Raw genomic sequence first — 17623 nt, forward strand, 5'->3', positions numbered from 1 at the left:
TGTGTTCGCTCCTCTGAAAACTCTTGGAGAGGGGGAAGCAAAAACCTGTTTAGTGGTATGTTTACATATGTATGTGTCTCTGAAAGGAAAAATTAATGAATACAGATTTAAAACATGATTAGTATCACATTAAGGCTTCTTGATTTTGTTCATTCGAATACAAAAGGTGAGTCTTTCATTAAGATTCCCCTTTAATTCCTAGGATCGTGTTGATGTCTCCTCAAGTGAAAAGAGGAAGATTAGAAGAAGAAAGAGGGTGTGAAATTCCAGAGAACTATAAATCTGTCCCCTTGTGGCTCAGATGACGTCCAGAGCATCAGGGAGGTCCGATAGCGTGGGCCTGTCCCACGTTCGGACATGGCACCTTTATGGCTAAGGTCTAAAAGGTTGATCTGTTAGGAGAGTTCTTCTGCAAAACAACTCCGTAAATTTAAATTCCAGAGAGGGGAGAATAGAGAGGATAACAGAATTCCCTACACCCTGGACACTCTCTCTTCTCCCTACTGCCATCAGGTCGGCATTTTCGATGTCTGAGGACAAAGACTGAGAGGCTGAAGAAGAGTTTCTACCCACATGCCATCCGCCTGCTCAACTCTGAGCCTTGACCAGACTTCAATACAACTGCACCACTGCACTTTACTCACATAGCTGCAGTTATTATTACTACTATCTTTTTGGGCAAATATTGTTATCCGATTAAAATGTGATTAATCGAGATTAATTAATTGAGAAGCCTCAAATTATTATTATTTTTTTTTTTAATCGAGTCCCACACCTAATTATATTATCTTCCTTTTAAATAGTGTAACCACACTGCTATCTAATAGCCCTTGATAATAACTGCGACTGGGTAGCAATTGAATGACTCTCGTCATGTTTGTATTATTATTTATTAAATTTACAAATGCATTTGCTTTGATGTAATATTAGCACATTGCTCTTTATTATAACTATATTAATTTACCAGGTTAAAAAACATTACTCCATCAATCAAAGATCAAAATTTCAAGAAAATAACAGACAACTAGATGATCGCAAGCGATCATAAAGGGGTCCATGCCGTGGCGGGACGCAGATGCATAAGTGGGTGGGACACGGCCCGATGATAGCTGGGATAGGCACCAGCAGACCCTGCGACCCTTAACAGGAATAAAGCAGTTACTTCACAGAAAGCGAATTAGAGACGCTACTCACTGGAGTGGAGGTGCGCAAAAATGTACTCTTTGGCACGCTCTCTTCCACGCGCCACAATGTTGGTTAATCATCACATAGGATCTGTACATTGATCGAATTAAAATGTTTCATAATGTCATAGCGCTTTTATAGCAATGTGTGTGCAGTCGATAGCTCCGATTACATTTGGGAAACCGCCTCTCGCTGCGAATTGCCCTTTAATGGTGACCTGTTTAGATGCATTGTTTGGGAATTTGATACACCTGGCTGACATGCGTCCCACGCGGCTAGCATGGCTCTGCTGCTCAGGGTCGACCGGCACAGTCCCGATTGGTCGGACTAATTGTTTTCACAGTTTTTGTGCGCACGCAACCTTCGTACATGAGGCCCCTGGTGAACAGCTGATTTTACTACCTGACTGATGCACCATCACGTGACCCACACCCCGTGTGTATCCATAGCAACAAACCCTAAAACAATTCTAGCTGGCGCCTACAAGATTAGTTGAATAATCAAAAAAATAATCAACCGCTTAATCCATTGAAAAAATACTTTGTTGCAGCCCTAAAAACTATGTTGTTTAGTTTCATAGGTCTTGGATTACTATGCATTAGCATCTGTTTTAGTGACTCCCATGCACTTGCCACCAACCAATAGTTAATCAAAACTCACTGTGATATATTCCAACAATCAGTGCCAGCCATAGTCAACGTCACTCTGATCTTATGTCCATCTGATTCTTCTGATCTCTTTTGCATATGCGGTATCTAATAGATGCTATTCAACTACTTTTCAATTTAGAACAGTTGATTTGTCCTTGAGTTCCCTGAAGATCCATCCATTTTTTTCCGCTTAATTGAGGTCGGGTTGCTGTGGTAGCAGGCTGAGCAAGGAACTCCAGACGTCAAATCCTAATTTCACATACCTGCCAACTTTTCAAAAAACCTTGGAGTGAGATTTTGTCGTGGGTGACCAAAATTATGCCGTGCACGCAGTCACACAAATTGGTGGCTCAGATATAAGATAATTGGAATTAATTTGATGTTGTACCCATGTTGTAGCCTGCATTCTGGTGGTTTGTGGGGAGGTCCAAAGCTGTTGATAGGGGCAGCCCACTGAAGATGGACAATACTGGTTACATTCTGTGAAGCAGACATAGCTGAAGGTCCACCCCCAGGAGATTTTGGATTAAGTAGATGTGGTTTCCAGCATTCTAGTGGATTTTTGGGCGGTCTGCTAAAGATGTGCAATACCTGAACTTATTCTGATTCATGTTCGGCATCATGACTTGTAGGTCTTAGTCTGTAGACTTGAGCTGAACATTCAACCAGAAAACTATCGGTGTGCCTAAATGACAATAAAGCCTTATTCATAGATCAGTGTTTAAGATTTGACCTAGGTAGGTTGATTGATATTTTGATTAAAATGGTATTAAACTAATTCTTAACTAAAATCTAACCTATGTTGTGAATAACTGTATTCTTAAGAGCACTTAATGATTTATGTTCAGCCAAAAACGACACAAGATTAGTTAGGGAGGGACATTATTCTTCACTCAAAGTCTCCCACCACATGGTCCATCAGAGACAAATAAAGTGCAACAAATAAAGTGCAACAAATAAAGTGCAACAAATAAAGTGCTTAAACAGTACAACTTTTTCAAGCAATAAAACAGATGAATGCATTACAAAAATAGCTAAAATGAGGCATAATCAGTATCAGATGCAGATCAGAAGCTGGGTAAAGTCCTTGTCTATGATCTGTGTGAATGGTTATACTGGCCTAGTCTCAGCTCAGATTCTCTTCTTTATCAGACTTCTCAAAGTAGTTTCTGGTTTCTCCTGCTGTCTTGGCGGTCTCTGTATCTTTTCTACTGTCTACTTCGGGGTGCAGGCTTAGATAGTAAAGGGGTGCACTGCAGGTGTAGCGCAGCACAAAGGTTCAGGGGCGCTCATCAGCGCCATCTACCGTCGTGGAGTTTGAAAAGGAACGGAAGAGTCTCGGACCAAGATCGGATTTTTTTTTGCATGAGAAATTGGATGTGTGGCGTGAGTGCGTGTGAAAACAGGCAAAACCGTGTGTCACACGGCGAAAGCGTGAGAGTTGGCAGCTCTGATTTCACATGTATCTGCATATAAATATATGAGAACTATGTGTAGTGAAATTGTGTTCTGAAGGATGCTGATTTATTTATTTATTTTTATTTTTTTACTGAAATACTGAAATTTTGCCTTTTTGAAATGTTTTCAACACAATCACTAATCCTGCATCCTGCTGGTTTGGACATACAACATCCCACAATATCTCTCTCTTTGTTGTTTAGTATAGTGGTTGGAGGGAGTGTATGTTACCATTATTAGCTTTTGGAGATCATTTCGCTAATTCAGTTTACTTTGTTGAAATCGTCATCCACCACCATTAACCTCTCAAATAAATAGTAGATAAGCAAGAGTACATTCATCTACTTTACAATCAGTGGGACATTTAAATGTAATGAGATACCCTTCCCTTTGTTCACTTGTAACATAGATGTTGGCATAGGTCAAGGGTCTGCAACCCACGGCTCCGTAGCCGCATATGGCTCTTTCATCCCTCTGCTGCGGTTCCCTGTTAGCCTGGATACCAGACTCTCTGACTTCGCAGAGAGTCTGGCCTAGCACCATTGGCAAACGTTTATTTCCTGGTGGGAGGGCACAGTTTGAGGTTTAAAATCATCGGAGTTCCTTTAACCAATCACTAACGTTTGGTAATGACGTATGTTATGCGCCGGAGCCTTCAGGCTCTGCTGCCTCGTACTTCCGCTTTCAAGAACGCAACAAGTAAACAAATCGCTACTCTACCATCCCCCATTGCAATTAAGGACGCGAAATTGGAATAAAAGTGCTGTAATGCCAGGAAGCATATCCACAACGGAGCGAATGGCTTTGAGTATATCCGTCTGCGTTCGTGTAAACATTTCAAACTCTGCGCGCAACTGAAACGTAATCGCTCTCAGACCCGCCCTCTGTTCGCTGATTGGTTCGCCAACCAGTTGGCCGGAGTAAACGTTAGTGGATCAAGCTATTCCAGATGGAGTACTGTAGGGAATGCAAATGAGCGGAAGTACGTAGGCAGGCGGAGCCAGGCTAGTTCCCTGTGGCTTTAGAAAATAAATAATGAGTAAAATGTTTTTTTAGTTTGTTAGTTTTTAAAATGTAATTCTACATTTAAAGATTGTGGTGATCTTGTAAAATCAAAATAAAACACGTTAAATTTTTCTTTTGTATTATATGTGTCACAATCGCCAATGTGCGACACCCGCCGGCACGCGTGGGATGCTATCCCCGACTTTAATGTTAACATGAAAAAGTAGGCTCTTGGAGTCCTGTCAATCGGATCCACATACGTATGTGAGCAGGTCTTCTCTAACATGAACTGCATTAAAAACAAACATCGCTCACACCTGACAGATGACAGTTTACAGTCCTGAGTGAAGATGAAGGTGACGTCATACAGCCCCGATGTGCAGGCGCTGTGCGCTGAGTAGTAGGTGGAAAAAAGATTCGGTATCCGGCTCATTTAACTGGCCATCTTGAATCTAGACGTCTATTTAACCGTCTCGTTTGAGTCCTACCACATTTGATTGATATATAATCAATAAACGGCACCATTCAAACATCTTACATCTCACTCGGCAGAGAAACAAACTGTACTTGGCCACTAGCAAGCAGTGCAAACTAAGGTACTCAGCCACTCATTCACTTACGCACAATATGCAGAGAAACGAAACAACCGACTCATAACCGCTGCTCGTGGATCCCTGCTTAACTCAGTGGTTCCCAAACTTTCTCTGCTGGGCCCCCCTTTGGTACATAAGAAAATCTTCAACTACAACTATAATTCAATTACAACTATAAATTTACAACTATTTCCAATGGTTTTATCCACAAAGTTTGCATATTTGTTGCTACAGTGGATCTTCTCAGCTTCTGGAAGAACATTTCCAGTGATATGTAACATTGGACACATGTGGCCCATCCATTTTAAGAAAACTGAAATAATTCTCCATTCATCTATCTATCTATCTATCTATCTATCTATCTATCTATCTATCTATCTACCTTTGTTTGTTTATTCATTTATCTAGCCATCTATCTTTATCGTTATCCATCCATCCATCTACTTACTTTTGTTTATTTATCTATCTTTATCTATAACCATGGCCTAAGGCTGGGCAATATATCGATATAAAAAATATATCAATATATTTTTGAATGCAATATGGAATTAGATCATATTGCATATATCGATATAGTTCAAATTTGCGCTGTGATTCTTGCTCCAGGCAAGCTGCTGACCCAGAGCTCTCTGCACTGCTCCCCGCGCCCCCGCCCCTCCTCTTTAATGCACAGAGGGGCGCAACAACATCTGTGGAGTGTGCGGAGGAGAAATTGGTTAGTAAAAGAAAAAGCAGTGGCTCAGTAATTTGGAGATGGTTCGGATTCAAAGTATCAGATGAACAACAAAATTACGTTATATGCAGAGGTTGGCCTAGACTTTTTCGTTGTCTGAAATTTTGACTGACAGGGTCATAAAAATCCCGCCATAATCTATTTTTACCCGTCAGTGCTTCAGTGGTATGCAAACTCTTTTTTGCACAATTTGCACAAAAACTTATTAGTCCTAGCAATGTGCTTTCATCCGATTCCTCCATTTTGGTAGACGTTAACCACGTAGACATAGACATATATACATATATATTGTATAGACATATATACATATATATTGTATATATGTCTATGACCAGTGAGATGTCCCTATACATCATGACGATCATGACGATCCAAGATGGCGGCGCGCATGGACGCAGCGGCTCAGTGCTCTCTCTTTCGTTGCTTGTTTGTATGCTTGTGTGTGAAGTGTTACTACTCACAACAACATCCTGATCGGCGAACAACATCTACAGCTGACTCGATCTCCTAGGAATAGGTTTACCCAGCAAGCGGGCTGTTACAACCGAGTTTCTCCGCTCCCATGACATTCACGAGGATATCGCCAGGCGCCCCGGCTCTACGTGCTTTACCATCCTAGCAGGGGGGTGATGGAGGTGGTGCAGGGAGAGGAGGCAAAAGCGGGGCTGCAGAGCCGGCGTACTGGTAAGGCTACAGAGGCAGCCACACAAACCGCAGCTTCCGAGTGTCTTCCTTACCAGCGCAAGATTGCTCGTGAACAAGATGGATGAACTGAATCTACAGATTGCAGTTAACAACAGTGTGAGGGACAGCTGCATTCTGCTCATTACAGAGACCTGGCTTCATTCATCCATTCCATATACAGCAATCGAGCTAGCAGGCTGTTCAGCACACCGTCAGGATAGGACCAGGGACTCCGGTAAGAGCAGAGGAGGGGGACTTTGCATTTATGTGAACAACAGCTGGACCCTAAGACCATAAGCAATGTAACTGTTAAGTGCAGGCCCTTTTACCTTCCTCTGGAGTTCAATGTTGTGATGCTAATGGCTGTATATATCCCACCAGATGCTAATGCTAACTCGGCCCTTGGACATTTGTATGACACTATTAGCAACCAGCAGAGCATGTATCCTGAGGCTGTTCACATCATTGCTGGGGACTTTAACCATGCTGATCTTAAAGCAGTACTCCCTAAACTCCATCAGCATGTTAAATGTGCTACCAGGGGAGAAAAAACACTGGACAAGGTCTATTCGGACATCAAACAGGGCTTCAGGGCTAAACCACTTCCTCACCTGGGCCAGTCAGACCACATGTCCCTGCTCCTAATTCCAGCATATACCCCTCTCTGGAAAAGTGCTCCTATTACAACCAGAACTGTTAAAACCTGGCCCGAAGGTGCCTCTGAACAGCTGCAGGACTGCTTTGAGTCAACAAATTGAGCTGAGCCCCCTACTTTACACCCTCTATACGTTCGACTGCACCCCCGCATACTCCAGCAACGCCATCATCAAGTTCGCTGATGATACCACTGTTGTGGGGCTCATCTCTGGGGGGGATGAGTCCACTTACCGGGACAACGTGGAGCGGCTGTCAGTGTGGTGCTCTGACAACAACCTGGCCTTGAACACCACCAAGACAAAGGAGCTGGTCATTGATTTCAGGAGGAAATGTAAAATGGACACTCAGCCCCTGTTCATCGGGGGGGAACAGGTGGAGAGGGTGACAGACTTCCGGTATCTGGGCGTCCACATAGAGGAGGACCTAACCTGGAGCATCAACACCACGACCATCATCAAGAAGGCACAACAGAGACTGTACTTCCTGATAGTACTCAGGAATAACAACCTCACTCAGAAACTGCTGGTGTCCTTCTATCATTGCTCCATAGAGAGCATTTTGACTTACTGTGTGCGTGTGTGGTTCGCTAGCTGGACAGTAGCAGACAGGAAAGCGCTCCAGAGGGTTGTCAACACGGCCCAAAAAATCATTGGTTGCCCTCTCCCCACCCTGGAAGACCTGTATAGCTCCCGCTGCCTCAGGAGGGCTAACAACGTTCTCATGGACTCATCCCATCTGGGACACACACACTTTGAACTGCTCCCCTCGGGCAGATGTTTCAGGTCATTAAAAGCACGGACAAACAGACTAAAAAACTGTTTCTATGCAAAAGCCATAACCGCATTAAATTAACTTATCCCACTGTGCAATATTTATGAGTCGTGCAATACTGCAGAATGTGAATGTGAATGCTAGTGTACATGTGGTATGTGTTTTTATCCTTTTCTTTTATGTTCTCTTCTTTTTAATGTTCTTGTTATTTATGCACTTTAAGAGACGGTACTTTTAATTTCGTTGTACTTGTGCAATGACAAATAAAGACATTTATTCATTCATGGTTAGCCAAACTGTGACGTGTGCATCAGTATAATCGGTGTACCAGGAAATCGTGCACTGATAAAAGTTCCGCAATGTTTGGAATGCAAACTGCGATTAGAGATAAGAGCCAATTAATAACGTCACTCGCCACCAAGTGGTCAGGGGTGTGAACTGCAATCTGTCAAGATGACAGATGGCCTTCAGATTTTTCTGTCACAGTTTTTAAAAAAAAAAAAAAAAAAAAAGGTCAATGACGGAAAATATTCAGTTAACGCGACCCATGGTTATATGTTTTTCACCACCTAAAACAGTGGCACAAACCGCAGTACAAAAAATGTGTGAACCATCAGAACCATCAGAACCCCACTCCCCAATCTGCAGGACATTTACACAAAACGTTGCAGGTTAAGGGCCAAGAAGATCCTGGAACAACCCAGTCACCCCAGGCACTCTGTCTTTCCCCTACTGCCTGAGGACAAAGACCGATAGGCTGAAGAAGAGTTTCTATCCACATGCCATCCGTCTGCTCAACTCTGAGCCTTAAATTGGACCGAAATGCCACTGCACCACTGCACTTTAGTCACATCGCTGTTTTCACATACTGTAAATGTGTAAATATACAAGCTACCCCCTCTAAGTTTACATTTCAATTTTACAGTCTATATTTCATATTACAGGCTGTATTTTATTTTTCTCGGTTTTACATTTACACTTGTATTGTTTACCTTGTGTGCTATGTGCAGTTATTACTGTTTTACTGTAGTACTTTTTTACTTTTTACTGCTGGCTGCAGGTACAAAAATACATTTCACTTTGCATTTATGTATAACTGTGCATGTGACAATCTTGATCTTATCTTATTATATGCTTAAAAATAAACGTAGGATATAAATAAAATAAACTGCAATGATAAGCTGTGGCTGGTCATATTCATTGGACCACATTGTCACACAGTGAGTGATGTAGCGGGCCGCCGACAGGTATGATGGGAACAATTGACAGCTACCCATCATTCCCGTTAGCGTTGGAGAATATTATACCGTATTGTTTGATTGTGTGGTTTCTTGGATTACCCTCAATTAAAGGTAAAGGTGTTGTACACACTGTGAGTATACAGTAGTTTATTATGGTTAATGTACTACAGCTCACTTCCACTATTTTATATCTTTTCATTCACCCATCCTTGTCTGTTGTTGGGGCCACCATTTCTGGTTATATGTGCAGTGCAGCAGACAACCATGGTTTCTCTAATGTGAAGTCAAAATGTTTCTGTGAAAATCTAACATATTCCAAAATAATGCATCATTAACACTCCTTTGATATCTTGGCTGTGTGCTTAGGGTCGTTGTCCTGCTGAAAGATGAACTGTCGCCCCAGTCTGAGGTCAAGAGTGCTCTAGAGCAGGTTTTCATCCAGGATGTCTCTGTACATTGCTGCATTCATCTTTCCCTCTCTCCTGACTAGTCTCCCAGTTCCTGCGGCTGAAAAAATCCCCACAGCATGATGCTTCCATCACCATGCTTTACTGTAGGGATGGTATTGGCCTGGTGATAAGCGGTGCCTGGTTTCCTTACAAACATAACACCTGGTATTCACGCCAAAGAGTTCAATCTTTGTCTCATCAGACCAGAGAATTTTCTTTCCCATGGTCTGAGAGTCCTTCAGCTGCATTTTGGCAAACTCCAGACAGGATGCCATGTGCATTTTACTAAGGAGTGGCTTCCATCTGGCCCCTCTACCATACATTCCTGATTGTTGGATTGCTGCAGAGATGGTTGTTCTTCTGGAAGGTTCTCCTCTCTCCACAGAGGAATGCTGGATCTTTGACCATCAGTTTCTTGGTCACCTCCCCGATTAGGGGTTCGCACAGTTTAGACAGCTGGTCAGCTCTAAGAAGAGTTCTGGTGGTTCCAAACTTCTCCCTTTACGGATGATAGAGGCCACTGTGGTCATTGCAGCGGAAATTTTTTTGTACCCTGTAGTGGAAATTCTCCTTTGTGAGGTAGAGAGTTGTTAAGTCTCCGAAGAACTTCAGCATATGAATCAGATCTCTTTAATGACATGCAGCGTGGAGGGAAGCCAAAAGCGTTCTCTCCCGAACTGGTAAAATGTTTACACTTAAATACAGAACAGGGAGGAAGTTACCTTCATTTGCAACAGTCAGGAAACAGATTTCTTTACATAACAATGATGGTTTGATGTTTGGGTGTATCCTGTCTTTCCCAGGATAGTGACCCTTTGATGTAAACAGATGGGACAGCAAATGTTACTCATCTACATTTCTGTATCTTCTCATGATGGTAATGTGCCCCACCTGTGGTTCTCTGACACCTCAAGCAACATGACATTCTCCCTTCCTCCTCTCTCATCCTGCTCATGTCTTTACATCTCTTTGATCACAGACAGACAAACAATGTAATTTCTTACAACCATTACCCACATTTGTGCCTCAAAACTATCCTGTCTCGGAGGTCTACAGACAATTCTTTTGACCTAATGCTTTGTTTGTGATCTGACATGCACTGTGGGACCTCACATAAATAGGTGTGTGCCTTTCCAAATCATGTCCAATCAGCTGAATTTACCATTAAGCTGTAGAAACATCTCAAGGATGATCAGTGGAAACATGATGCACCTGAGTTCAGTTTTGAGCTTCATGGAAAAGGCTGTGAATACTAATATGTACATAAAATTTTCCTTTTTTTTGTTTTTCATAAATTTGTAAAAATCTCAAACGTTTTTAACGTTGTCATTATGGGGTGTTGTGTGTAGAATTCTGAGGGAAAAAAATGATTGAATCCATTTTGGAATAAGTGTCCATGTGGAAAAAGCACTGTGAATGGTTTCTGGATGCACTGTATATTGGATTTACTGGTACATAGCAGCAAGCCTGTGCAGTTTATATACAGCAATAATAAACATAATCCTAACCAATCAGATGGATAAATAGTAGGGATGGGTGATATGGACTAAAAAATTGATCCCGATAATTTCTGGTATTTATCACGGTAACAATAAAAATGACGATAAATAAACACCAATTCAGCCTAATCTTTTTGACTATAATGCATCAGCAAGTTTTATCTGAGGAGTTGTTTTTTTTACTGGACTCTTTGGGTGAAGTCAACGGTGCTTCTGCATCCTTCTGCATTTTCTGGCATTCTTCATATTCTGGTTTGTGCTTGTGTTTGAGGTGGCGGAACAAATTAGTGGTGTTACTGTCCTTTTTATGCACTATTTGTTTGCAAACCGTGCATTTTGTAATTTGCTGCTCCGCATCAGACTGTTTAAAACCAAACCAGTTCCAGATAATGGAGGTGGAGCCTCGTTTAGGAACAAGCTCCTCGCTACCCAGTGTATCCATAGACATATATACATAGACCCCTCATTGAGCGCTGGACCGTACGTCAGCGTCGCCGCCATATTGGATCTGTCCCGCGAACTAATACGAGTCAATGGAATGAGCTTTATTAAGCGTCTTCTACAAAGTACTATAAGCATTTGCACATTCACACAGAACGTAAAGAACCAAAAACAACGTCTGTAACATTAACTACTCAGAATGTAATCAGACGTTGTTTTTGGTTCGTATCAGTTTCCTGAATATATACGTTCATGCATGAATATGTAAATGAGAGGCATTAACTTACAGCACTTTGTAGAAGACGCTTAATAAAGTTCACTCCATTCACTCATATTGGTTCTAGGGACAGAGCTGCCTCCTCCAATATGGACGTATCGCAGCGACGTTGAAGTATCGCAACAATGGGCCAACCCGCTGAATGAGGCGTCTGTATATATGTCTATGGGTGTATCTGCTCCGCCTTCCGCCATCGTCAATTTGTCAATATTCCACACGTGTTGGGCTGTGAGTGTGTCGCGCACATATATACGTCATCAATGGTAATTTATTGTTTTTATCGCGGGATGACAAATTCTTACCGTGGGGAATGTTTTTGACGATATATCATAAACGATAAAATATCGCACATCCCTAATAGATAGATACTTTATTTCAGTAGCGTCCAGTTGCTTCATCACATAGAAACAGTCGAAGATATGAAAGGTAAAAGAGTGCTCAAATCTCTTGGGGTGTTCAGACGTTTGCTTGATGCTACATAATCAAACCATAACAACATCTTGTACTCACTTATCTTCACAATAACAAAAATTTTAAGTAAGGGAGGCCAAACTTTTGCATGCAATTGTATGTATATTAATATTATTTTGCATGGCTCTATCTTTTTCATTACAGCAAGCCAATGAGGCACTGCATCACCAGCACCAAGTAGCTGGAAACAGCCTCTTGCCATTGCTCAATTCTGGGACAGAACCACCTGATGAAAAACCAGAGCTGCCAGTCCCATTGGACCAGAAACCACCTGTCAGTGCTGCTGAACTTCTTAAAGACAATGTGGCTAGTGGGACTGGGAGAGGACCTGCTGGGGGGCAGTCAGTTGCAATGTTCAAAAAGGAGCCAAAATCAAAGACATCCTTCATCTGTGGCTACTGTAACAAGGCATTCCGAGACAGCTACCATTTGCGGCGGCATGAGTCTTGCCACACTGGCATTAAAATGGTTTCACGACCTAAGAAGATACCAACAGCCTCTACTACGGTGCCACTCATTACCACTACACCACAGGAAAATAGTGGGAATTCTTCATATATTACTACTGTAGCTGGTATCCTGACCACAGCCACGGCTTCAATATCAACTAGCTTGAGCATCATGACCCCAATGCAAGTGCAACAGCAGCAAAGCATCCCTAAGAAGGGCCCCAAGCTAGTGAAAAAGAATCATGGTTGTGACATGTGTGGTAAGGCTTTCAGAGACGTGTACCATCTTAACCGCCATAAGCTGTCACACTCGGACGAGAAGCCTTTTGAGTGTCCCGTCTGCCAGCAGAGGTTCAAAAGGAAGGATCGCATGACATACCATGTCCGATCCCATGATGGTGGTGTTCATAAGCCTTACATCTGCTCAGTCTGTGGGAAGGGCTTTTCAAGGTATGTACTATGCTATCTACAATGCTGCTTAAATGTATTTGCTCACCTCAAAGTGTTCTTCATTTTTGCATAGAAGTAACTCTAACACATAAGCCATGACAATAGACAAAAAGAGCCCCAATGAAACACAAATTATATCAGATATTATACTTTTGAATTTGTTTATTCAATAATTTGTACACATCTGTGAGGTGCAAAAGTAAGTGATCAGTATCAGTACCCGCTTTAGTTCAGAGATGTTTTTTTGTTTTGTTTTTTGTTTTCCTCACATGAACAACTTACTTAAAGGTGACAGGGGACTTTTTCAGATTTTTCTACATTTAGTAGGGTGTGTGGCATGTTTGCCAGCTTATAAAAAGCCATGCAATTTGTCTGCACTGCTGATTCAGTGAGCCGTTTCAAATTTGAACTGGTTCTGACATAACTACACTATATTGCCAAAAGTATACGCTCATCTGACTTTACAAACATATGAACTATAGTGGACATCCCATTCTTAATCCATAGGGTTTAATATGACGACAGCCCACAACAGCTTCAACTCTTCTGGGATGGCTTTACACAAGGTTAAGGAATGTGTTTATGGGAAGTTTTGACCATTCTTCCAGAAGCGCATTTGTGAGGTCAGACACTGATGTTAGACGAGAAGGCCTGGCTCCCAGTCTTCGCTCTAATTCATCCCAAAGGTGTTCTATCTGGTTGAGGTCAGGACTCTGTGCAGGCCAGTCAAGTTTCTTCCACACAAAACTCGCTCATCCATGTCTTTATGGACCTTGCTTTGTACACTGGTACGCAGTCATGTTGGAACGGGAAGGGGCCATCCTCAAACTGTTCCCGCAAAGCTGGGAGCATGGAATTGTCCAAAATCTCTTGGTATGCTGGAGCATTCAGTTCAGTTCAATTCAATTAAATTCAGTTCAATTCAATTCAATTTATATAGCATCAATAACAATACAAATCGTCTCAAGACGCTTTACAAAACCTGGCCTGAAACCGCCAGAGCAAGCCTGAAGGCGACAGTGGCAAGGAAAAAAAATCAGAGTTCCTTTCACTGGAACTAAGGGGCCAAGCCCAGCTCCTGGGGAAAAAAAAAAAAAAAACACACCACAATCACCCCACCGCCAAACTCAACACTCAGCAGACTAGGGATGCACCAAATGAAAATTCTTGGCCAAAACCGAAAATGAGGACCCCGGGGCCGAAAACCAAACCGAAACATAGAAAGAAATTGAAGCGATTATTAGTACCATTGCATTTATGGGTGTGACTGTGTACTAACCTCACTAAAATCAAGGCATTGCAATTTCATAAATTAATATTAATGTTTCAAAGAATAAAATAATTACAAAATTATGAAAATATTTATTTAGCACATTCCAACAATGCACAATATAAAATAAAATTCAAAATAAAATGTTTAACTTGACTCCACTCATGTGTACATTAAATAATAATGGAGCAGAAGCTTTTGCAGCTGGAAATCAGCATCGATCCACTGAGAATATTTGTTTTTATTTTCATTAAGAAAAATTGGTGCACTGCACCTTTAGAAAAATAGCACTGTCCCTTTAAGAAAGACAGTAGTCTTAATTTAAGTTGTGCAAGGCTGTGGATGTGTGCTGCTGAACCGGCATTTCACAATAAAAAGTGAAAAAACAAAACAAAAAGATGAACGTTTGTCTTGCTGTTCGTTTTGGAGGTAGAGCAGATAAATGATTAGACTAACATCTAAAACATTTAATTTTTCCAGTGGCACGCAATCTACCTGCACTGCCTTCGACGTACTGTGCACCCCTGCCTTGGCATCATCACCGGGAAACTTTCTTGCTTGGATGTTTGGATTTCAGGTGATAAATTAAACCCCACATGGAGAAATTCTTTGCAGAAGCACCCCTCTCGAAATTTCAGTATAACACGTTTTGCAAATTGCTATCAGTGGGTCTTTATATAATATTTATATAATACTTTATATATTGTTGGCCGTGTTGTTTCGATGATACTTGTCACAGTGCAGTCAGACAAGTACCGTTCTCCTGGCAACTGCCAAACCCAGATTCGTCATTGCACTTGGCGATCTATGGCTTGAATGCTGCTTCTCGGGCTTGGAAACCTATTCCGTGGAGCTCTCTACACGCTGTTCTTGAGCTAATCTGAAGGCCACATGAAGTTTGGAGGTCTGTAGCTATTGACTCTTCAGAAAATTGGTGACCTCTGCACACTATGTGCCTCAGCATAGCCTGGAATTCACTGAGCTCCTGAGAGCGAGCCATTCTTTCACAAATGTTTGTAGAAGCAGTCTGCATTCCTAGGTGCTTGATTTTATACACCTGTGGCCAAGGACATGATTGGAATGCATGAATTCAATTATTTGAATGGGTGAGTGAATACTTTTGGCTGTATAGTGTAGATCACTTTGCCCTGTCAGTCAGTGGTCCCTACATGGCTTCAGACTGCTTCCTCCTTCTGTGTACGCAGGTAGCAACGCAGGTAACGATGACGCGAGTGAAGCGAAGCCGCATTTCATTTCAGCAAGCATCGGATACACATTAACAATGAAGTGGTCCTGGTGTGTCAGCTCACAAGCAAAAACTTGCGGGAGTATTCCAAACACTTTTCCCTTGACTGTTTTACAAATTGGGGCAGTTACAATGTTGGACTCGCATCCAATTTACTTTTAAAGGATGGAACTGAGCCATAAGTCTATCACACAGATGTAGGGCAGGCTCTAGCCATTTTGGTGCCCGAGGTGAAATTGTGGTTGGGAGAAACTCCTCTCTGCAGTGCATCTGGAGAGATGAAGAGTAGATTTACCTATTACTGTACAGAACAAGCAAAACATGTAGCTATAGTAGACAGACTATTCCATCAAGGGATTTTTTCTTCGATGATGGCATGGGCATATTCCAAGATGACAATGCCAGGATTCATTGGGCTCAAATTGTGAAAGAGTGGTTCAGGGAGCATGAGACATCATTTTCACACATGGACTGGCCACCACAGAGTCCAGACCTTAAGGTCATTGAGAATCTTTGTGATGTGCTGGAGAAGGCTTTGCACAGTGGTCAGACTCTCCCATCATCAATACAAGATCTTGGTGAAAAATTAATGCAACACTGGATGGAAATAACACTGCAGAAGCTTATCAAACAATGCCACAGCAGATGTGTGCTGTAATCAAAGGTAAAGGCAGTTCAACGAATTATTAGAGTGTGTGACTTTTTTTTTTCTTGATGGACTTTGATGAACAGTGTAGTTCCACAGTGGCTACAGTATCTACAGTATCATTATGGGGCAACTTTGCTTCATTTCAATTAGGGCTTGGCGATAAACGATATCTATCGCGATAGACACGTGATCAATATCAATAGAAAATATTGGTCGATAGAATGTTCGATAATTTCACTTGAAATGCGTTAGAGAAAAATAGGAAGAAAACCTAGAGTCAGGCATGCAAGTCAGTCTGGGGGATGTAGGCAGAGGAAGGGCTTTAGCCTCTCGACCTATCAAGGCCCAGCTAAGCCAGGTTGGTGGCAACAACAACAACAACAACAACAACCAGAAAAAGAACGGAGTAGAGTGAAAGGAAAATATGAGTGCGACAGCGCGAGAGGAAATTGTAGATAAAAAATAAAAGGTCACGTCACCAGTTTGGCAATATTTTGGTTATGTTAAGTCAGACAAGAGTCAGACCGATGTGGCAAGTGAGCATATTAATTGGCTCTTGTCTCTCTTGATGAGAAGTGTAAGAGTTGGTTAAATTTCGTTTCTCTGCCGGCGGAGTGAGTGGCTAATGAGTTTTGTTTCTCTGCCAAGTGAGATGTATGATGTTTGAATGGTGCCATTTATATCAGGGGTGCCCACACTTTTTTCAAAGTCAAAGTGATCTACCCGTATATAGTCACATTAATTGTCATTAATTGTTGCTACAGTGTTAAAAGCTCTCTCCATCTTTGTTTTTATTTTTATCAAAAAAATTGGTGTGTTGCACCATTAGAAAAATAGCGCTGTCTCTTTAAGAAAGACGGTAGTCTCATTGTTATCGTTTGACAGACAACAAAAAAGTCAAGCGCAACCTCTGATCAAGAGGTACACAACAGCAGTGCATATGACAAAACATCAAAGCGATATAAGTCAAGTCAAGTCAAGTCACGTTTATTTATATAGCACACTTAAACGCAATGTAATTGACCCAAGGTGCTCACAGAAATAAAATATATACAGTAATAAAAACAAAAATATAAATGACAAAAAATAAAATAAATAAAACATAAAATAAATGAAAATACAAAATAATAATAATAATAATAATAATAATAATAAACAGATTATGATTGTAGATAAAAAACATATGGTTACTGAAACTACTACTACTAGAGAAAGAATGTACAGTAAAGTTAAAGATGCCAGTTAATATAATACTGAAAAGAAATAGAAATAAGATAAATTAAAGCTGCAAGCAGCGTTGAACGGGCCCTCGCAATCCACGCTTGTCGGCGTCCGGCAAGGACGGGGTCACTGCATTTCTCAGGGGATACAGTGGAGTAACAGTGCGCCGTGGCACGATAGCTAACAGTTCTCCAATGACAGGCAAAGTCTTCTTGCTTCAAGGA

At 41.6% G+C, this 17623-nt stretch overlaps 1 protein-coding gene across 2 annotated transcripts in view; it reads left to right on the plus strand.

Annotated features, from left to right (window-relative positions):
- The window catches only part of LOC311498692 (vascular endothelial zinc finger 1-like), a 71290-nt gene that overhangs the window by 14543 nt on the left and 39124 nt on the right, over window positions 1-17623 (plus strand). For both annotated transcript variants that reach the window (XM_084559392.1, XM_084559393.1), the window contains exon 2: window positions 12259-13013. In XM_084559392.1, coding sequence (XP_084415518.1) covers window positions 12259-13013 — 755 coding nt within the window. The remainder of the gene's footprint in view (window positions 1-12258; window positions 13014-17623) is intronic.

The sequence above is a fragment of the Chelon labrosus genome (genome assembly GCF_963514085.1).
Source record: "Chelon labrosus genome assembly, chromosome: 13".
NCBI lineage: Eukaryota > Metazoa > Chordata > Actinopteri > Mugiliformes > Mugilidae > Chelon > Chelon labrosus.